At 35.5% G+C, this 22629-nt stretch overlaps 3 protein-coding genes across 3 annotated transcripts; 1 reads left to right on the top strand and 2 right to left on the bottom strand.

Annotated features, from left to right (window-relative positions):
- The first annotated feature begins 165 nt into the window (after window positions 1-165).
- LOC128017330 (aminopeptidase N) lies at window positions 166-13037 on the top strand. Its single transcript, XM_052602676.1, has 19 exons — window positions 166-934; window positions 1925-2067; window positions 3955-4094; window positions 4257-4383; window positions 5342-5496; window positions 5591-5704; window positions 5791-5934; window positions 6012-6077; window positions 6177-6242; window positions 6328-6503; window positions 6584-6791; window positions 6973-7028; window positions 7123-7270; window positions 7461-7552; window positions 8233-8343; window positions 9446-9613; window positions 10117-10257; window positions 10339-10420; window positions 11215-13037. The coding sequence occupies exons 1-19, from the start codon at window positions 330-332 to the stop codon at window positions 11365-11367; spliced, it is 2895 nt and encodes a 964-aa protein (XP_052458636.1). The 5' UTR covers window positions 166-329; the 3' UTR covers window positions 11368-13037.
- Window positions 13038-13051: 14 nt separating this feature from the next.
- LOC128017331 (mesoderm posterior protein 2-like) lies at window positions 13052-14556 on the bottom strand. The gene is made up of 2 exons (XM_052602677.1): window positions 13819-14556; window positions 13052-13307 (listed from the first exon to the last, which is right to left on the bottom strand). The coding sequence occupies exons 1-2, from the start codon at window positions 14431-14433 to the stop codon at window positions 13221-13223; spliced, it is 702 nt and encodes a 233-aa protein (XP_052458637.1). The 5' UTR covers window positions 14434-14556; the 3' UTR covers window positions 13052-13220.
- A 4828-nt stretch (window positions 14557-19384) lies between these two features.
- On the bottom strand, window positions 19385-21153 carry mespba (mesoderm posterior ba). Its single transcript, XM_052600834.1, has 2 exons — window positions 20449-21153; window positions 19385-19620 (listed from the first exon to the last, which is right to left on the bottom strand). Exons 1-2 carry the CDS (start codon window positions 21151-21153, stop codon window positions 19567-19569), a joined length of 759 nt encoding a protein of 252 aa, XP_052456794.1. The 3' UTR covers window positions 19385-19566.
- Between the last annotated feature and the right edge of the window lie 1476 nt (window positions 21154-22629).

The raw sequence follows: 22629 nt of genomic DNA on the forward strand, positions 1-22629 counted from the left end.
GCGATTTCAAGACTCAAGAATAATGCACTGTAATTACTCTGAAACGATCATAAATAAGCCCTTTGACCAAGTTTAACTTGGCAAACAAAAAGTCTAAAATCTAAAGACATACAGTATTTGCCATTGTTTTGTTGATTTGAAAATGAGAACTATGCAAACATTTCGGGCTTGACTAACGGTTTTCTGCAGAAGTGGCACGGACACAACCACATCATGATTCATCACAGTCATCACTATTTAATCACACGCACTTCATGACTGTCTGCACAGACTTGATCCTGTCCTGGCCCCATCATTAACTCCTGGGACTTCATTTCAACTCTGCGGTCATGGGGAAAGGCTTTTATATCAGTAGGCCTTTAGGGTTTGTGCTATTAGGGTTGGGTGTTGTGTCCGTCCTCACCATTTTTTCTTTGTCAGTGGTCTATACTAAAGAGAAACGGAGAAACGAAGTAAAGTCCACAAATGGGACCCAAGCGGTGACGACTGCAGCTCCCTACAGCACCCCAGCTCCATCGAACGAGCCCTGGGACAAGTACAGACTGCCTGACACTCTTCTTCCTAAATACTACAACGTGACGCTTTGGCCACGGTTGGTGCCGGACGAGCATGGAATGTACATTTTCAATGGGATATCTGGAGTTGCATTCACGTGCGTCAAGGAAACCAACCTGATCATTATTCATTCCAATAAGCTGAACTTCACCTTGACCTCGGAGAAGCACCATGCCACGCTGTCGGGTTTGGGAGGGACAAGCGCTCCGGGCATTCTGAAAACCTGGTTTCAAACACAAACACAATTCATGGTGATCCAGCTGAAAGAAAAACTACAAGTTGGAAAATCGTATTGGCTCTACATGGAATTCCATGGAGAGCTGTCAGATGATCTAGAAGGATTTTACAAAAGCCAATACACAGAAAATGGTGTAAAAAAGTAAGACGTAACTTTTATTACTGCTGACATTAATTTAATAAGAAAGGGTTGAAAAGTAAATTCTTATAATACTAATTAAATGAGAAACCATAATACAAACTTAATACATTTTATGAATGTAAAATAATACATGATACCATTTATAATTAGTTATGTATTATTTAAGTGGGTAGTTTACTAACACTTTATGTACAAAATAACTTAGCTTATTTATTGTTTACTTATGTATAGGTATTTAGATCCTGGAACCAGTTAAAAAAACAGTATGTTTTTTCCCACAAATTTGAATAATCTTTTAGATTTAAGTTCTACTGTGGTGTACAAATGTTTTATGTATCTCAATACAAAACTGAATGTATATATATATATATATATATATATATATATATATATATATATATATATATATATATATATAATATATACAGCTTTAAAATGTTTTGCAAGAATTATAAAAACACACCATAAGAAACTTCTGTAACATTTTATAATTATTATTATAATTTTATTTTAATTCATTCATAGGTTTGTTATAATTATTGAAGATTTGATATAAGCATCTGCTAAATGCAAAATGTAAATTAATTACTAGGCGTTCTGGATGGTTCCCTTTGTTCCACTGAATTTTGAACAAAACATTTATGAAACAAAAAAACATTTAGCTAGGGGGAAGTCATGGCTCGAGTCTCAGTTCCGGTAAGGATTGTAGGTGGGGACCAGAGCTTTATTCACCATCAATACCACGACTGAGGTGATACCCTTGAGTAGGGCACTGAGCTCCCAACAGCTCCCCAGTCACTGCAGCATTGGCTGCCCACTGTTGTGGATGTGTGTTCATGGTGTATGTGTGCACTTGAATGGGTTAAATGTAGACCACAAATTTTGATTATGGGTCACCATGCTTGGCTACACTTCACTCACTTATGAAGACATTTGCAAGCTAAGCTAGAAAAATGGCATGTCTAACTGAGATAACTTTAATCATGGTAGAGTTGTTGCCACAACACAAATGCAGCCCACTGCTGCCCGGAACGCTTTCCCCTGCTTTGATGAGCCGTCAATGAAGGCCGTCTTCCATCTGACTCTCCTCCACCCTCCTGGAACTGTGGCCCTTGCTAATGGCATGGAGCTGGGTGAGTGCTCACATTAATGATTGATGATATTTTATATCATTAACATATTTTTTTATAAGGATGATTTGGTTGTGTTAATTGAGAAAATAATTAAGCCATTTTTTAAATTGAAATAACTTGTATATAATAAATATAATTTAAATTATCAAATAACACATATGCTTCTGGATTACAGGGGATGCATAACTTTTATTTCAAACAAACATAAAACAAAATAGTATAGTGTTAAAAACAACTACATCTACATCGTGGTCTTAACAGTAAGACACATTACATCCCCTTGGAATTATAAGGTTCTATCTGCATTCCGAGTAGTTTTGAGATATTGAGCTTTAAAATGTTTGTGTTCCATTCGACTGTGTAGTTAGAACCTTATTGTTTTTTAAATACAAAGTCCCATAATGTACACAACATCAAAAAATCTATCACATAATGTAAATACGTTGACACTGAATAAGAATATGTGAATAGATCAATTTTGATATTTTATAATTTTGACCTTATAATTCCCAGGGGGCCGATTAGCAATCTGAGATTCTGAGCTCAAAATCCTTTTTGAAGCTGAAGACATATAACCAGTCTGAAAGAATTTGAAGTTTAGAGCTTATTAGTTATGTCAGATTGATTGATTAAAGTTGTATAATGCTATCCTTGATTGTTTGATGGTTTATAACTTGCTCTTTAATCAGTTAAGCCACTTTCACACTGCCAATCCTGCAAATACACGGTGCAAATACAGTGTTCCGGAAATTGTTCCCGGGTTGCTAGATTTTGCACTTTCACACTGCCAGTGATGACCCGGGATATGTGCGTGCTTTCACACACAACCCGTAAGGATCCCGTAACGACACGTGACATCAGCGCGTGACGTGTAAAGTACGAGTCGAAAATGTAAGGCACATTATACTTTCACTGAAGCAAGAAAACGATCTCAGCGTCAGCGCGAAAAATGAGGAACTAACTGATCTCTGCTTCATTACAGTTTGCACATATTTTTTCATTGCGAACGTTGATCATCCTTCTGAACAGCTGGTAAAAGAGTCATCACTTCGACACGGCTTTAGATCTGGCTTTTGTTCACACATCGCTCATCCCGGGTTGAACCCGGCGACCCCCTGCCAAATTATTACCCTCCTCGTTCAAATCGCTACCTGATTTTCTAATCCTAACCTCACCCCCAATCCTTACCCCTCCCCCAAACCTACTCCTAAACCTGCCAAGGGTGGTAATAATTTGTCAGGGGGTCAAAATTGGGCACAACACCGGCAATGTTACTAGGTCCCCGACCCAGGTTCAATGCCGGAATCAATCCCGGGACGTGTTTGCTTTCACACAGAAGGCGACCCAGCAATGTTCCGCAATATGCCGGGTCCGACGTGCAGTGTGAAAGGGGCTTTACTGAGGCCATATTTTCACATCAGTATTTAAAAATACAAACAGTTATTTTCAATAAGTTTATTTTTTTTCTCCAAACTATTCAAAAGCCTGGGGTCAGTAGGATTTAAATGTTTTTTTTTTGGCATTATTATTATTTTTATTTAACAATATTGCATTAAATTGATCAAAAGTGACAGTAAAGACGTTTAGAATGTTACAAAAAATCAACAAAGAACCCATCATGGTTTCCAGTTTTCAACATTGATCATAAGAAGAAATGTTACTTGATCACCAAATCAGATATCAGATCATGATTTCTGAAGGATCATGTGACACCAAAGACTAGAATAATGCATGGCTACTGAAAATTCAGCTTTTCCATCAGGATTAAATGGCAATACACACACACACACATATAAATCTTATAGACCCCAACTTTTGACCCTATACTTCATGGATTTATCTGTGGACATATTTTAATTCGTCCCTCATCTTCTGATTTTCCCTTAGGCACTGAACGCATCACTATAGACAGTAAAGAAGTTTTACGGACCAGATTTGAGCCAACTCAGAAAATGTCAACATATCTGCTGGCCTTTATCGTCAGCGAATTTACCAAAATACAATCCCCACTAGAGGCCAATGTTTTGGTAGACATTCAAGACCAACTCTCTCTCTTGCTCCCTTCTTTCCTTTTATACATGTATTTGAAATGCAGATATAAAATTAAAAATGGTTATTAAATATACTGATTTCTATTACATAATTTCCATTATTTTTAGCAACATGCATGAATTTATTTGTCTTTTTAGATCAGAATATGGGGACGTAGAGAAGCCATTGAAAGTGGTCATGGAGATTATGCCCTCAATGTGACATTCCCTATTTTGAAGTTTTTAGAAAAATATTACAACACCACATACCCTCTATCCAAATCAGGTGAGAGTTTCAAACTTTGGGTCTCAGTTGTCAGGGTTTTGGACTGTCACTTTGTTTTATGTTTTTGTTTCCTGTGTCTAGTGTCAGCACATGGCCTTGTTAAGTTATTTTCTCGGCCATGTGCTCCTTTAGCCCCTCCTCCTTGTTTCCTCTTTACCACACCCTCTTGTTAGCCTAGTTGGTCTAATTGTGCTCACCTGTCCCTCATGTGTTTTCCTCCCTAATTATAGTGCACCTTACACTTTTGTGTTTGCTGGATCGTGGTCATTCACACCCCCTCTGTCTCGGTCTGAATATTTGTCCATGTCTCCCTGTCTGGTTGGTCTTGTGCCCTTGTTTTGTCTAGTCCTTGTAATTTCATGTTCTTGTCTTGCTCCTTGTTTTAGTAATTTGTTTGTTCTTGCCTTTTGCTTTTATTTGTAATATTTAGTTTTTTTAGTCTTGATTCTTGGCTTTGTTTGTTTTATTCTGAGTTGGTTAAATTGGTAATTTCTTACTTTGTTACTTTAACCTTTTATTAGTTCACTGGTCTATATTTTTCCTTGTCTTGAGTTTAATTTGTGTTTTTGTGGAGCTTTGTCCTGTCTAGTCTTGTGTTCGAGTTCTTGACCTGTGCCCATGTGTCCTGCCCTGGTTCAACCTGCCTGGCATTTGGTCTGTCTCAGACAGAGTCTGTGGTCAACAAGTTCCTGAGCTCTGCTCTATGGTGCCTTGTGCGGTCTTCTCTATTAGCCTGGTCTTGCTGCCCCCTCTGTTGCCAAAGTATTCTGAAGCCTTCCCAGTGGCATTCCCTAGCTGTTCCTGTTGTGGCATCTTGTGCACTTCACCACCCTCTTGTATCAGTCTTTTGTCAATAAACCCTTGTTATATCTCACTGCAATTTGGTCCTCTTTCCTAAATCCTTGACATCAATCCATTAACACTAATAGCAGTCAGACTAATACGTTCTTCTCCATAGACCAAGTTGCATTGCCTGATTTTGCTGCTGGAGCAATGGAAAACTGGGGTCTGGTCACTTACAGAGAGCAATCGCTTTTCTATGATCCTAAAGTGTCCTCTAATGAAGATAAAGAATGGGTGGTCACTGTAATCGCACATGAACTTGCACACATGGTATGTAGAGCATGTGTCTATGTTTTTTTTTTTTCTAAAAATAGTGCTATTTAACCAAATCAAATTAATTTATATGAGTTAATATATTGACTAGTGGTTTGGAAACCTCGTGACCATGAGATGGTGGAACGACCTGTGGCTCAATGAAGGTTTTGCAAGTTATGTTTCATATCTTGGAGCTGATTATGCTGAACCCACCTGGAATATTGTAAGTTTTTTAGATATATATATATATATTTTGCCACCTGCCCTCTGTCAAGGCACACAAAATGAACTGTCTTTTCTCTCCTGAAGAAAGAGCTGATGGTGCAGCAACAGGTTCAGAGAGCGTTTGCCGTCGACTCTCTTGTTTCCTCCCACCCCCTTTCTTCACGAGAAGACGAAATCATCACACCTGATCAGATCAATCAGCTATTTGATACCATCACGTATAGCAAGGTTGTGCTAAAGACAGCTTGAAATATCACTATTAAACAGTGTCATATTTCAGCATTAATTTAATGCTGTCGTTTCAGGGGGCTGCAGTCCTGAGAATGCTTTCTGAGTTTCTGACAGAGTCTGTCTTTGCTAAAGGACTTCATGTATGTCTGAAGGGTTTGGGGATTTAAAGTTTGAGGCATTATGATGTGTTCATTCGACTGGCTTTTTCACAGTCTAACCACCGTGTATGATTTCCACAGTACTATTTGCAAGAGTATGCATTCAGCAACACTGTGTACACAGATCTTTGGAAGAAACTGCAGGAAGTAAGTTGCAAAAATAATGCAATGGAATCAATAAATATTAGTGTGAGTCTGTTTGTGTTTACAACTACAATTTTTTTTTTTTTAGGTTGTAGATGCAGATTCGGGAATCCGTCTCCCAGCCTCAGTCAATGAAATCATGAATCGCTGGATTCTTCAGATGGGTTTCCCTGTCGTAACTATTGACACTCGAACAGGAAGTATCTCTCAGCAGCACTTCCTGATACACCCAGAGGCAGTAGTGTACAAGCCATCTGACTACAAGTATGTTTACGCTGACAAATGTGCCAACAGAGTCCTGTCCTTTTAAAGTATACTGAGTGTATGTTCAAAAATGATTGCAGTTATGAATGGATTGTGCCAATCAAATGGATGAAGAATGGCCAAAACATGGGCCAGCACTGGCTGCGTAATAAAACAGCTTCATACGAACCCATGAAGACTGAAACAGACTGGTTATTGGCCAACCTGAATGTCACGGGATACTACAGGGTTAATTATGATCCCCAGAACTGGGAACGTCTCCTCAAACAACTGACTACAAATCATAAAGTAAGTCGCTCATTACCTTTCATTTCATTTTAAACATTGAGCATCAAAGAAGCATACCTGAATAAAATCCCCAAAATAATCAGTTTAAAGTAAGCATCACAAATGATCCATTTAGCATCCATATATATATATATATATAATAACATAGAATAACATTTGTTATTTCCCTGTTCTCACATAGATTATTCCAGTTCTTAATAGGGGCCAGATCATAGATGATGCATTTAATTTGGCGAGGTAAGCTCTTGCTGCAAATATATTTCATCAGTGGACAAAATGAACTGGCTGTAAATAATGACATTATTGGGAATCTGAATATGATTATTCGTAGGGCACAGATAATCAGCATAACCTTGGCTCTGAGAACAACCGAGTATCTGTACGAGGAGAAGGAGTACATACCGTGGGAATCTGCAATTAGCAATTTACAGTACTTTTTCCTCATGTTTGACCGAACAGAAGTCTATGGACCTTTGCAGGTATCTTTGTTTACTTATTACAAAATATAACATATCTGTATCACACACACACACACACACACACACACACACACACACACACACACACACACACACACACACATATATATATATATATATATATATATATATATATATATATATATATATACAGTATATATAATTTATACATTTCTTTACAACACTGCAGACTTACCTGCGGAGAAAGGTGCAGCCTCTTTTTGACCACTTCAAAGTTATCACATCAAACTGGACTCAGAAACCTCCAAGATACATGGACCAGTAAATACACCATCACTTTGTTCACAGTTTATTCTAAATATTAGTGACACCACAATGAGCCACCACAATCACTTACAACTTAAATTCTATGAAAAGCATGAAGCTGTTATGAAGAATTTTAAAGGGGTCACATCATGAGAAATCAAATTGTTCTTGATTTTTGGAAAAAGTTAAAGTAGGCTACTGTGAAAACTTTCTCCTCATTGCTTGTTCTGTATTGACGTCAGACAGGCCACAAGAAGAAATGACCACCCACATACACACTTTAACATTACCACAGTGAAGTACTGAGGAAATGATATGCTATTCACAAACACAAGACTAATGTGGTAAATATGAATCAAGTGTAGGTTAATCTGGCAGAGCTTGTGCTAACCACAGGTAATTTTCCATGCAAAGAGGATGTTTACTTAGAAGTGATATAGGCACAACCGCAAAAACAGCTCGTTTCAGAGACGGGGGTGAAATATGGTCATGAAAGACTAAATTATAACAGTTATAACCGTTATTACTAGAGAAAAAACTAAGTGGACCTCAAAGGGGAAAAAAGCATGATATGAACCCTTTAAAAGAGAAGTTACATAACACTTCTGTTTTTGCATAAAAAAATAGTCATATAAGGGATGTTCACTATAGGGGAAATTTAACTAAAATATTGTTTGTGTAACTTCTGTTTTTAGATACAACCAAGTAAATGCAATCTTAATGGCCTGCAAAACTGGAGTGAAAGGATGTTCAGAGCTCACTAGCATGTGGTACAGACAGTGGATGAAGAACCCTGACAGTAACCCGTATGAAAACCACTTCTCTCAGTCTGAAATCTGAATTCAGTTCATACCAGTTCAGATCAGCTCTCTCTTATTCTGCTGATTGACTTGAATCTAGTTCAGTTCAGTGATTCAGTTCCACTCTGAATTCAATTCATGCCAGTTCATCTCTTTCTAGGTCCATTCATGCCATTAGTTTAGTTCAGCTAATCGGTTTCATTCAGTGCAATTCAAATCAGTATTTAGTTTAAGTCAGTTCAATTCACTTCTTTTGAATTATTTTCAATCTCTTTATGGGAGCCAAGTTCAATTAAAGGGCTATTTCACCCAAAAATGAAATGTGAATGGGGGTTGGATTAGAGATTACGATTTATAAAGTTTTAAGTATGGACATTTTTCTTACACAAATGCATTGCTTCGCTTCAGAAGACCTTTATAGCTTCCCACAGATCCATGTCGAGAACATTTTATGATGTACTTTTTTGGCTTCAAATTCTCGACCCCCATTCGCTGCCATCATTTTTCAAATATAATTCTGATTGTATTCATCTGAAAGATGAAAGTCATACACACCGATGGCTTGAGGGAAGTAAATCATTGGGTAATTTTCATTTTTGGGTGAACTATCCCTTTAATTTCCCCTTTAGCTCCTGATTTTAGTTGAATTCAGTACATTTTCTTTTAATTCAAGTCAGAATTCATTTCAAGCCATTTCAGTGCATTTTTTTCTATATCTAGGAGTTCAGTTCAGTTCCACTCTAAATTTAGTTCAGTCCAGTCCATGCCACTGATTTTAGTTTAGTTCAGTTACTTTGATTCAGTTTAAGTCAGAATTCAGTTCTCACTTATTTCTAGTTCTTTTTAAATCTTTTTATGGGAGTTTAATTCAATTCAGTTCCAGTAAAGATCTTTCTAAGTCTATTGATATCACAGATTTTAGTTTAGTTCAGCAAGTCAAATTTAATTCAGTTCAATTCAGAATTCAGTTAAAACAATCTCAGGTCTTTCTAGTTCTGTTCATTCAGATATTGTTCAGTTTAATTCAAATCAGTTCACTTCAGATCTTTCTGGTTTGGTTCAGTTCCATTCAATATTTATTTATTTACTTATTTATTTCTCTCTTAAGAATTGCCCCAAATCTGAAGACCACCGTGTACTGCACTGCCATTGCCGCTGGTGGTGTTGAAGAGTGGGATTTCGGATGGCAGATGTTCAGGAACTGTACCATTGCTGCAGAGACAAAGAAGCTGTTATTTGGTCTGTCATGCACTAGAGAGCCCTGGCTGTTAAACAGGTGAGTCCTATATACTGCATCTTACAACATAAACTACCAAAAAAAAAAAAGGTAATGCTTTAAATTGATCAAAAGTGACAGTAAAGACATTCCATTTCAAAAAAATGGTTTTCTTTTTAACTTTCTATTAATCAGAGAATCATAAAAATTATAATCCTACAATAGTTAATGCTTTTTGAACAGCAAATCAGCGTATGGGAATTATGGGAAGATGCTGGAAATTCAGCTTTGCATCATAGGAATAAATAACATTTTAAGATATATTCAAACGTAAAACAGTTCTTTTAAATTGCAATATTTGCAATGATTTCACTGTATTTTATGATCAAAGAAATGCAGCTTTTATGAGCATAAGAGGCTAGTTTTAAAATGTCTTACTGACCCAAACTTGTGAATGGTTGTGTATACCGTAAATGCTGTATGATGGAAATCTGTTTATTTTAATGTATTTATTTTAATGGTTTAATGTAATGTATACTCATTTAATTGCCTGTTTTCTGAAGGTACCTGGAATTCACAACAGACCCAAATCTGGTCAGGAAGCAGGACGTTACCTCCGCCATTGTGTATATTTCAGGCAATGTAATAGGGCAGCCGTTGGTTTGGGACTTTATCAGAGCCAACTGGAAACGTCTAACTGAAGAGTAAGCACTGTTTTTCCTTCTTTCTTTCTCAGTGTATATTTATAACCTCTACTGATACATTTTATCTTGTGATCTCCACAGTTATGATGATGGATTCTTCTTTTTTGGAAGACTTATCCAAGGCATCACGAAAAAGTTTTCTACAAAATTTGAACTGCAACAGGTTTGAGCCATTTGAATAAGAGGTTTTATTTGCAAATGCAAAACAAAAATGATTACACTTCTGTTTAAATGTCTAGGGTCGGTATGATTTTTCAAATGTTTTTGAACGCCTCACCAAAATACAGTTTATTTTATAGATAATACTGTAAAAATAGTAATTGCGAAACTATTACAGAAGAAAATCATTATTTTATTCATTTGATGGCAAGGCTCGAGTAATATTTATTATTATTATTACCAATGTTTAAAACAGTTGTGCTTCTTAATATTTTTTTCTGGAACCCAAGAAGCATTTTTATTCTATGCTGAATGGAAAGTTCAAAAGAACAGCATTTATTTGAAATATAAATCTTTTGTGACTTTTAAATGTTTTGACTGTCACTTTTGATCACTTGAGTGTATCTTTGCTTTTATTTCAAATTAACTTCTAAAAAATCTTACTGACCTCAGACTTTTAAAGAGTGTATGTGTATGTATGGAATATATATATATATATATATATATATATATATATATATATATATATATATATATATATATATATATATAGTAGTGCTATCAAATGATTAAAAATGATTAATCGTGAATAATCGCATCCAAAACATTTGATTACATAATATATGCGTGTGTATGTGTATATTTATTATGTAGATACACATATATGTATATATTTAAGAAATATCTTATCTTATATCTTAAAAAAAATAATGTTTGGTAGACATAAATAGAAAATATGAAAATGTGTGACTCATCCCTTTTTTTTCTCTCTTTTTTTTTTTTTTTTACACATCACAGTTGCAGAGATTTAAAGAGGACATCGAAGCAAGCGGTTTTAGTTTTGGTATGCAAGCAATAGAGCAGGCCATTGAACAGACAAAAGCCAACATGAAATGGGTTTCTGAAAACAAAGCAAACGTGATGAACTGGCTGACTCAACAATCAGCCTAATCAATCACTCTCATTATCAATGTTTCTGGAGAATATTTTCATACTAACATGAGTAGGCCATTTATTTATGTTTTGAAAACAAATACAGACATTTTCTCATCAAGTCCGTTTATCAGCCGTTCTGTGCCTTTAATTAGTAAATAAGAGTGATTAAATATTCTGCAGTATGTTATAATGGTTGTTTATAATTATGATGTCAATTTTCCTTCGCTTAAAAAATGTTTGTATGCATTTAAATATTCATCAAATATATTTTATATTCAAAATCATCAGTTTGATAGTGTATTGTCATTTATGATGATCATTTTTTCATTAATGATTTATTGGCAATTCTTCATAGAACAAGTAGTTTTGTTGGCTTTTTTCTTTTTATGAATGTCAACCTGAAATCAAAAGCTTGTCGTTTTAATTGTTTTTGAAAAACCTATGGAGGAAATGAATGGGAAAAATACTGCTTTTGCACATACTGCTTATGAAAGATGAACTAACAGCATCCACAGTGGACCTTCAGTAATTGTAACGGCACATTACAGGACTTCTTGTTTCTAGAATATCTAGATGAACGTGGTCAGTTCTTCTGTGTTTCTATAACTAGATGAACATGGTCGGTTCTTCTGTGTCATTATGGCCTCAACAGAGGAAGTAGACAAGACAGGACAAATGGCAGGAAGGGAGGATGAGGAAGTGATTCATTATCATGGTGTCTGAAAGCAGCTGCAGAATCGTCACCTTCAGGAATCTTACGACTTTTACCACACAGAAAAACGGACATCGAAGAACAGCTGTCACTCACGTCACTAATGGTGCTATTAATATCTTTAATGCAGTCACAGCATTTGTATTATTGCTGTGTAGTCTTTGTCCAAGATGTAGATGAGCTTGTTTCTTCATCGGAAGAGATATAGAGAAATGTATCATTACATCACTTGATCGTCAATGGATCCTCTGCAGTGAATGGGTGCCGTCAGAATGGAGGAAGGGTTATTATGGACTTGTATTTTAGCCAGAAATTATGGTTTAAAGTTAAAAGGACTTAATTATGGATTTGTTTCTTACAAACACACACCTTTTCACTTCTTTTGTTAATTTATGGACTAGAGTTCTGTTGATTACTGGTGGATATTTGTGTTGTTTTTATCAGCTGTTTGGACTCTCATTCTGACGGCACCCATTCACTTCAGAAGATACATTAGTGAGCAAGTGATATAATGCTAGATTCCTCTAAATCTGTTTCAATGAACAAAGAAACTCATCTGGGATGATCCAATGGAATATTCAGCAATTTTTCATTTTGGGGTGAACTTTTCCTAGTACCTCGAGAGAATTTAAGGTATCAGGAAACAAGTCAGTTTATCTTTTTGGCTTGTAAGATGCATCAGATCTTGCATTTCAGAAGAAGAGTCCCACAGAGCTTCATTTAAGGTCTAAGGGGCATTAAAGGAGCTCAGCTGTGAGAGTTAGTTTACTTTCCTTCCCACATTAATGCTCCCTCTGCAGGGCTGTTTCCTTAAATGTGTGAATTACAGCGGGATGGAGTGACCGTCACAGCTGTCTCTCATTAGGATGCTGCTTAACTGGATCTGCTTTGTGTTGTACATTGTTTAAAGAGCATAATATTGAAATCATTTGTATGTAACAATAAAAAACAAATCACAAAAGTGATGAAAAAAGTGACATTCCAAGGCTTTATTTTCCAGAAAATTCATAAATATTAATATATTTTGAAACATAGAAAAATATAAATAGCTGTACAAATATTTACAAATATAAAGTCTTTCATTTTCATTATTGTACAAACATTAAATGCAAATTAATATCTGAATTAAGATAATGTGCATTTCAGACCATTTTGATCAGCACTGTCCATGGAATGAATTGTCCTGCTCGAGAAACCAAAATTCTGGAGCTGGGATTGAAAGGAAATCACCTTCGACTGGAGTCTGGAAGAATAAAATACAGATCAAATTAAGAAAGAGAACAGGAGCATTTTTTATTACTCTATTAAATTGTTAAAATGCAAAGAATTGAATTATTATTATTATTATTATGGAAACATATGTTATATATATAACACATCACAATAACCAGGTTTATTATAGTAAACTAAATCTAAAACTAAACCCATAATTTTTATTTTACTTAAAATAAATGTTAAAAATAATTAATTTTTTTTTATAAATTAAAAGCCTGGTGCCTAGGAAACTAAACAACTTGAATAAATAAATAAATAAATAATAATAAAAATAATAACTATATAGAAAAAAATCCCCAAATCTACTAAACATGTAAAAAAATAGAACAACACTATAATAGTATATCAGTTTTACACACGAAAAAACCCCTAAGTATAACATTTCCTATAAAGTCTGTATTTATTTTGTATTTAAATGTAATAAGAAATATTATTATCTAAAATAGTATCTAAATACTGTTGGAGTACCATGTACACACCTGAGAACAGGTCATAGATGGGAACTGCTGAGCTGGGAAACTTCTGAAAGGATCTGAAGGGGTCGCAGTGAAGCTGTCGAAGATGGTTGATGCAGCGTTGACCTCGGCCTGAGATCCACGATGTTCCTCGTCTTCACTGAGTTTCAGCTGAGCGGACAGGCAGGAGATGTACTGGATAGTGAGCCGCAGCGTCTCGATCTTGGTCAAGGTTTTTCCGACAGGAGCCATTGATGGAGGCAGGTACGTCCTGAGGTGATGAAGAGCTTTCGTCAGATCTCTCATCCTCAGCTTCTCACGTTCACTTGCCGTTTGCCGCTTCACTCCAGGGAATTTTGACCTTGGCCGTCCGGTTCTCTTGGGGGGCTGGACCTTGCTCTTCTCCTGGGTGGTGATGCTGTCATGAGGGAAGATCTGCAGTATGTCCTGTCCCGCTCTGCTAGGGTCAGCCGGAGGGGAGAAGCCGCAGGAATCGAGGGAAGAGGTTGGAGACAGGCTGCTGCAGGCGCTGTAGTATCCCGCATCTGATACAGCGTAGCTCTGATCCAGAAGGTTCTCGCAGTCAAACTTGGAAGCGCTGCTGTCTTGGAGCTGAAGAGAAGAGCTGGAGATATCCATGGCTGCAGAGTTGAGAAATTGTCTGCTGAATGAGGCTGTGGTTTCTGGAGGAGCATGTTCCTGCTGTATATATCCTCTGTGAGGTGTGAGTTGGCACCTCAGTGGATCCCAGTCAGTACTTGAGAGGAGAAGTGACACCAGAAGTAGGGGGTCTGTGGGAAAGAGCAGCTTCCCCTGCCTCAGATGTGAGGTGTGAGGGCCAGAAAAAGAGATAGATAGATAGATAGATAGATAGATAGATAGATAGATAGATAGATAGATAGATAGATAGATAGATAGATAGATAGATAGATAGATAGATAGATAGATAGATAGATAGATAGATAAACTCATGATGCAATGAACAAAACTGAAAATTGCAAACAGCAACAATGTTGATTTTTGAGTGTAATTATTGTAAAGATTATAATTAAAATTGATTCAGATATATGTAAACAACAATTAATATCCATTTCATCATGTTTATGGTATGTGTAAAAATATATATATATAAATATATAATAAATATAAAAATATATAATAAGAGCATCTACTATTTTTTTTATTATTTATACAATTTTAACATAAATATTGATGCCCATACACTGATTTATACTGATTTTGTGATAAAATAAATGCTGCCTTGGTGAGCATAAGAGATTATTTAAATATATATATATATTACTGATCCCAAAATTCATAAAGGTAGTATGCATATGCAGTAATACATACATATATATATATATATATATATATATATATATATATATATATATATATATATACACACACACACACACACACACCACACACACAGTTTGCAAATTTACCAGCTACATGTAATATTTTTAAAATGATTAAAAAATATATATTTTTAATTTATCACAACAAAAGAATAAATTAACTGAAAGAACATATAATATAATTTTATAAACATATAATAATGACCAATTACAGCACTTTCCATTAATCAACTATACATTCTTAACATAAATCTTGATGCACATGTTATTTTCTACCACCAGATACAAAGCTAGTGTTGAAACTGAGTGCAGAACAATTCGGTCGTCACATCTACAGTATTTCTGAGGAATGCAGTAACGGCTTCGCTGCACTCCGTCTGAAGCTGAACAACCATAAAGAACTTCTTATTTGTGTTTGTGTGTATTTTCCTCATGACCTCAGACTCTAGAGTCCCTGGGCTTTTCAAGGTCAATGCTAATTTACTGCTGATGACATGTTTGATTCAGGTCTGAGACGTTTGCATCTCAGATTACAAATCCAAATCATCCCCTGACTTACAAATAAAGTAGTCAACAGATAAGGCTCAGTTTTGTGGCTGCCATTAAAATATGTGAGGAGAGGAGCATGAGAAAAACACAATCACATCACACCCGCTCCTTCATGTTAACACGATTAACACTATTTTGATTACATTAATAGCTAGACATGAAGCTTTGACCTGAAAGGAACACCTTCTTAGGGCTCCTGTAGTGATGAAGCAGATGATGGTGGTGGATGAGATCAGTGCCTGCAGTTCCCACAAACAGAAGTGTCGCATTTGACTCCTGCATCAACAGAGACACACATAAACATAGATATCAACACATATTATATGTTGTAATTTTAAGTCAAAATGTTAATTCTAACTAGGAAGATTGTGTAGTTTCCCAATCAAAGGTGCAAAGAATGAAAATGTTTACAGAGTTGGTTCAGAAAGTTCTGATGAACTTTATCATAAAAACACTATTTTTGACAGACATGCTGGTTTTCAGTTCTATTTGAATCCACACCCGACTGTAGATTGTAGATATGAAATTGAAATTTGGTAAACCGAACTAAACTACCAGAATGAGAGGCTGTCTTATGTAACTTAAAGGAATAGTTCATTCATTTGCTCAAAATTTACTCCCCCCTCCCTTAGGCCAAAGAAGATGTAGATGAGTTTGATTATCCATCAGAAGAGATTGGAAAAATTTTGCATTATATCACTTGCTCACCAATGCATCCTGAATGGGTGCCGTCAGAATGAGAGTCCAAACAGCTGATAGAAACATCAAAATTATCCACACGTAATCAACACAACTCCAGTCCATCAGGAAAAGTTGCAAGTTTGTAAGAAACAAATCCATAATTATGAGGTTTTAACTTCAAACTTGCTTCCAGCTACAAAGTCCTCTATCCATCATATTGCTTTCTCCAGTGAAAAAGTAATTTAATCTGAATCAGGAAGATATATGCCCAAATCAAGTGAAACAACAAGTGAAAAACAGTTTAAAAAAAATATGTCAGTGGACTTAGACGTGAGAGAACAACTGAAGAATTACTTTTTTACCGAAAGAAGCGTTATTATGAAGCATGGACTATGGATGGATATGGATTATGGATGAAGACTATTTTGGCCAGAAGCAAAGGGTTTGATGGATTTATTTTTATGTTAATTATCAGCAGTTTGGACTCTCATTCTGACGGCACCCATTCACAGCGGAGGATCCATTGGTGAGCCAAATCCACATCTTTGATGGGTACATTTTCAGCAAATTTTCATTTTTAGGTGAACTCCCACTTTAATTTGGGGGCTATCCTCTAACTTTGTTTAACATCCAAGGGATTATGAGCCGATTAACATGTGATTGTGACACATTCACACATTTTAATCGTGTATTTGCCTTCCAAGATGAAAGAGCCGAATGTGTGTATTTGACATTGGGATTTGCACATCAAATATCCCTCACGAGCTGGAAAATAAACTTTGTGGACTAATTCCACAACTTACTGTAAATCACACACAACTGTTCTATGCATACAAAATACATCTCGCTCACATTAGGACATGAGTATTGTGAGGGGGGTCTCAACGGCTACATTTGTGGCTAGACTTTGCGGTGTGAACAGGCTTTTCACAGTCAGTTGAACTTTATTAGCAGCAATAGGCTTCATCTGTCACAGACTGAATACACATTACATCTGATGGATCAGGGCCGGATGGGTTGGATGGAATACACTACAACATATCAAGTAAATTATCTGTGATCAAAGTAGTTTCCTTTCTGGTCATTGTTTTGGTTAAATTAGCAGGAAACGGCACATTTGCTTGGTTTTTTCTGATGCAGCACAATTACATGATTCACTGAATCAGAACATAACTGACAACCTCTAGTGGCAATACACTGTAAACAGGCAAAAAGATGTGGAAACAGCTAATGAGGGTGAAATATTATCCAACAAGCAGTAAAGACTTTTGGTGTATTGCCATGATATTTTTACACACTGTTCAAAGGTTTAGGGTCTGTTAGAATTTGTTATGTTTTTTTTAAGAAGTCTCTAGCCGCATTTCCTCTGTCTGGCCAGTGTGAACCAGGCTTAAAACGGGTCGCATTAAAAAAGTTAACAGCTTAAGTCATTTGTGGATTATTGCGTATTCGAGACACAAACCGTTTAAAACGATTCAGTCGATTTGGTGAACTGGTTCAAGAAGATCCGGTTACCTTGAATGATTAATTCGCGAACCCGATATCATTGAACTGATGTGTTTAGAACTCTCTCACAACAGACACGGAAGAGAAAACAATGCTGAATAAAGTCATAATTTTTATTATTTTTTGACCAAAATGTATTTTTCCAACGGAAATATTCCAACGGACCCTCTGATGTCACATGGACTACTTTGATGATGTTTTTCCTGCCTTTCTGGACATGTACAGTATACCGTACACACAGCTTCAATGGAGGTAGCCTACTGAGAGCTCTCGGACTAAATCTAAAATATCTTAAACTGTGTTCTGAAGATAAACGGAGGTCTTTGGAACAACATGATGTGACCTTTAACCCAATAATTAGTTGAACAACCAATAAAGGCAAATACTGCAGTGGAGTGATTTCTGTATCTCTCAGTGTACAGGCAGTTTGTGCTGCTCTTCATGAGCAAATAGATGTTCAATAGGAATATATATATATATATATATATATATATATATATAAATATATACTTATTTCTATATTTTGCTATAGTATCTCAATAGGAAATATAAGTTTAGAACTTTTCTTTTGCCAATAATAGTCCAGTGAGATATTTGTATGCACAAGGAGTCTGACAGCAGCCAGTGCTACACACAGAGATCTGATCTGGTAGTTCCCCTGCTGTCTCAGGGTCAGAAAACTTTCAGATTTCATCAAAAATATGTTAATTTGTGTTCTGAAGATGAATAAAGGTCTTAAGAGTTTGGAACAACATGAGGGTGAGTAATTAATGACAGATTTTCATTTTTGTGTGATCTACTGTATCCATCTAACTTTGACAGGTTTAATATTTATGAATCAGCAGTATATTTTGAAGCATTAAAAAACAAATGAGAATGAAAAATATGATTCTCATCCTCTAAGGAGCAGCACATACACATAACTGTACACAAAGCCAGATTGGATTTGTCTAAAATGCATACTGACAAGTTACAATGTTTTTGAGAGAATGTCCTTTGGACGAATGAGAAGAAAGTAAAGCTTTTTGGCAAGTCACATGAGGTCTAAATGAAACTTACTATGAAACATGAAGGATTGGTTTTGTTTCAGGGCTGCTTTGTTCCAAAATATTATAGAGTTTTGAGAAGTGGCCTTCAATGAGCCTTGATGTGAATCTTATTGAACATCTCAGCAATGGGCAGTTAGCAGCTATTTAATTTAATGTCATTTCACAGTTTAATATGTTACCATACACATTGCCCTATCTCGTTTATATGGTATTCATTTTATTTGCACATGTCTTAAAAAGTCTTAAACTTGATAAAAAAAATTCTGCAGATACCCTGTTATATTATTGTTCCATTTGGAATTACTGTAAAAAAAAAAAAAAAAAAAAAAAAAAAAAAAATATATATATATATATACATAGACATATATACATATATATATAAAATCAACATGTGAAAGAATTTCTAAATAACAAAATATAAATATTGTAATAATACATGTTTTATTATAAATACATATCAAATATAGTTTTGTATTTACACAAGACATACATGGATAACATATATAACGTACATTATAAGACTAACAGTATGAACTCTGGTTCACATTTATTGCTTTCACAAGATAGGAAGCCGAACAGCCACGTTCATTTACTGTAAACAATACAGTAGACGTCATATTCTGCTGTCAGCTCCAGTAAGATCGAGGAACAAGATGATGGCCAAAGTTTCTGCCATAAACCTAACGTACAGGATAGAGAATTGGTTAGGGTACAGTATATCTAAATAAATTAGCTTGCTTGATTTGTTCATTTCCAGCTGTTAATCGCATGGCACTGATGGTGGAGAAAAAATGCCTTGTGTGCAATGCTCAAAACAAATATATAAAAAGGCAATTTGAATTCATATAATATTTTGCCATGAATAAATACATTTCAAATATATCTGATAAACATGTAGATAGTTACATGGATAGATAAAAATTTAAAACTCATTTTATTTCAATTTCAAGCTATTTATTTCCTTATTAACTTTTCTACTATTACATTTATTTATTTATGGGTTATTTAAAGTGTTGAAAAAGTGAAAATAGTCACTAGTCACACTTGCAGTATCTAAAAATACAAACTTACACAAATGATCTTTAACCTGGTGTTTTGCGACATCTAGTGGCGCTGATGCAAAGGGGTCTGGCAATTATTGATTTATTTTTGACTCTGATGATTATTTTACTGCTTGTGCACTATATATATATATATATATATATATATATATATATATATATATATATATATATATATATATATATATATATATATATATATATATATATATATATTAGAAAATTTCTATATACATGCTTTATATTTAAAAGTATAATTATATATTATATTTATTAAATGTTATTTAATTTAATATGAAATATTATTTATTTAATATTAAAATAAAATAAAATATATATTATAAATTATATTTAAATAAAAAAATGACATTATACTACAATAAATAATAATAAAAAATATATATAGTTATTTTATCATTCATAAAAAAATAAGTATTATTTACTTACCTGGTAGGTCTGTGTTGTTTGAGCACACTGTTGTGACTGGAGGAAGCCGTCTATATTTGCAGAGAAGATTTGCTCTGTTGAATGCTGCTGTGAGGAACCGTCATACTGATCCATGCTGATCTCATCAGATTGCCCTGTGTGAGCAGAGAAACCTTCATACTGTCCTTCATAATGCCCATAACCCTGTCCTTGCGCCGCAACCCAGTCTCCAGCCATAGTCCTGTACTGAAAATAACCAACGATCTCTGGAGAATATGAGCAGCTGCTGGAGTTCACGTTCCTCCTTTGGTTCAGCTCTTCTTCACTGAGACCCAGCTGAGCAGACAGAAACGAGATGTAGCGTATGGTGAGCCGTAGCGTCTCGATCTTGGTCAGCGTTTGGCCTACGGGAGCTACAGACGGCGGCAGGTAGGTCCTGAGGTGGTGGAGAGCTTTGGTCAGATCCCTCATCCTCAACTTCTCCTTCTCACTAGCGTTCTGCCGTTGCTCGCTCGGGTTCTTCAGCCTTAATCTGCGTTTCCTCTTGACGATGCTTGCAGGTTTGACTGATTTTGAGCATGCAGGCTGGGCCTGGTGGGACGGAGAGAAGCCCCGCTCCATGGATGCATTCGGCGAAACGGTGTCTGGAGAGGAAACACTGTAAAACTCTGACTCTGAGCTTGAGCAGCTCCACTGGTTCTGCTGGCTGTGGCTTGAGCTTTCCATACTGTGAATCTGAGGGTGAATGAAGGGATGGAGGGCTGGAGGTTTATATGTTGGACTCAGAGGTGCGAGGTGACACCTCTGCAGGCTTGTGGTAGCCATCGCTGTTTCTCTGACCCCAGGACTCGGCCTGGATCTGTCTGGGAAAGACTCCGAGAGGCCACAGGAGCAGAGGTGTGAATTTTGACTCCTCTTCAAAACAACAAACTAGTGCAGCAACTCTCCCAGAATACTCATCTCGTGCAACCCACCAAACAATGTGGTTTCTGTTTAATCGATTTTAATTTATCTAAGAAACTTACTTCTGATGATTCACAAAAAAAAAGGAAATAATAATTTTTGAAGAAATACTTTCATTCAGCAAGGAAGCATAAATAAATCAGAAGTGACAGTAAAGATATTTATAATGTTACAAAAGATATGTATATAAAAACAAATGCTGTTCCGAACTTTCGATTCAACAAAGAAAAAACGCATCACGTTATTTTAACTTGTAATAATAAGCTTTATTGTTTTTACTGTATTTTTATTCAAATGAATGCAGTCTTGGTAAACATAAGAAACTTCTTTGAACTATCTTGACCCTAAATCTTATAATGAATATCAAATAAGCATGCTTCAATAGTACTTTTATGTCATTTAGTTTTAGGTTAAACTACAAACTAATGTAAAACAGTTGAGCTTGATCATTTGATGATTCCCACTATCAGTGGTATATATATATATGATACAGTCCCAGTCCTCAGCTCAATAATTCAAAACTGCTGCTAGTTGTCTGTATGGAGTTGTATTTCAAAGAGCTAAACAGCATAATTGACCTTAATGATGTTTAATGATGCTTAGGAAACTCCATTAGCAGACTGCACTTGAGGTGTGACATTCACACACACTGGTGAGCAGGTTTGCAGTTTAGTGGTCGACTGTGGTCACTGTGGTCAGTGAAGTGGGAATTTAGAGATTCAAAGTGATAATGAGGACATTACAAAAAAACAAATTATATCTGATTGATTGAACAATGCATAGTAAAAATTAATTATATTTACTTAGATAATATAATTTTATCACATGGAAAAATATTAATATATAGGACTAATTATATTAAATGTAACCTGAAAATATGGAAATGGAAAGACTTTTTTTATGTTTAAGTGACCGGCTGTTAAGAAACTTCTTATGCATTCCACAACCTATCAGTTTAAAGGGGTCATATGATGCAATTATTATTTTTTTCTTTCTCTTTGGAGGGTTACAAGCTCTTTGGTGCATGAAGAAGATCTGTTGCAAAGTTGCAAAAACTAAAGTCTCAAATCCAAAGAGATATTCTTTATTAAAGTCCACATCTCTACGTCACTATGTAGGAAGATTTGCATAATGCTTCCCAGATGTTCACGCAAAGAAAGAAGATGTAACTTTTATTCTCGTTGTAGTATTGTTGTTGCCTCCACCGCATTGTCGTATAGACGCTGTGTGTTTCACTGT

Source organism: Carassius gibelio, chromosome A7 (assembly GCF_023724105.1).
Source record: "Carassius gibelio isolate Cgi1373 ecotype wild population from Czech Republic chromosome A7, carGib1.2-hapl.c, whole genome shotgun sequence".
NCBI lineage: Eukaryota > Metazoa > Chordata > Actinopteri > Cypriniformes > Cyprinidae > Carassius > Carassius gibelio.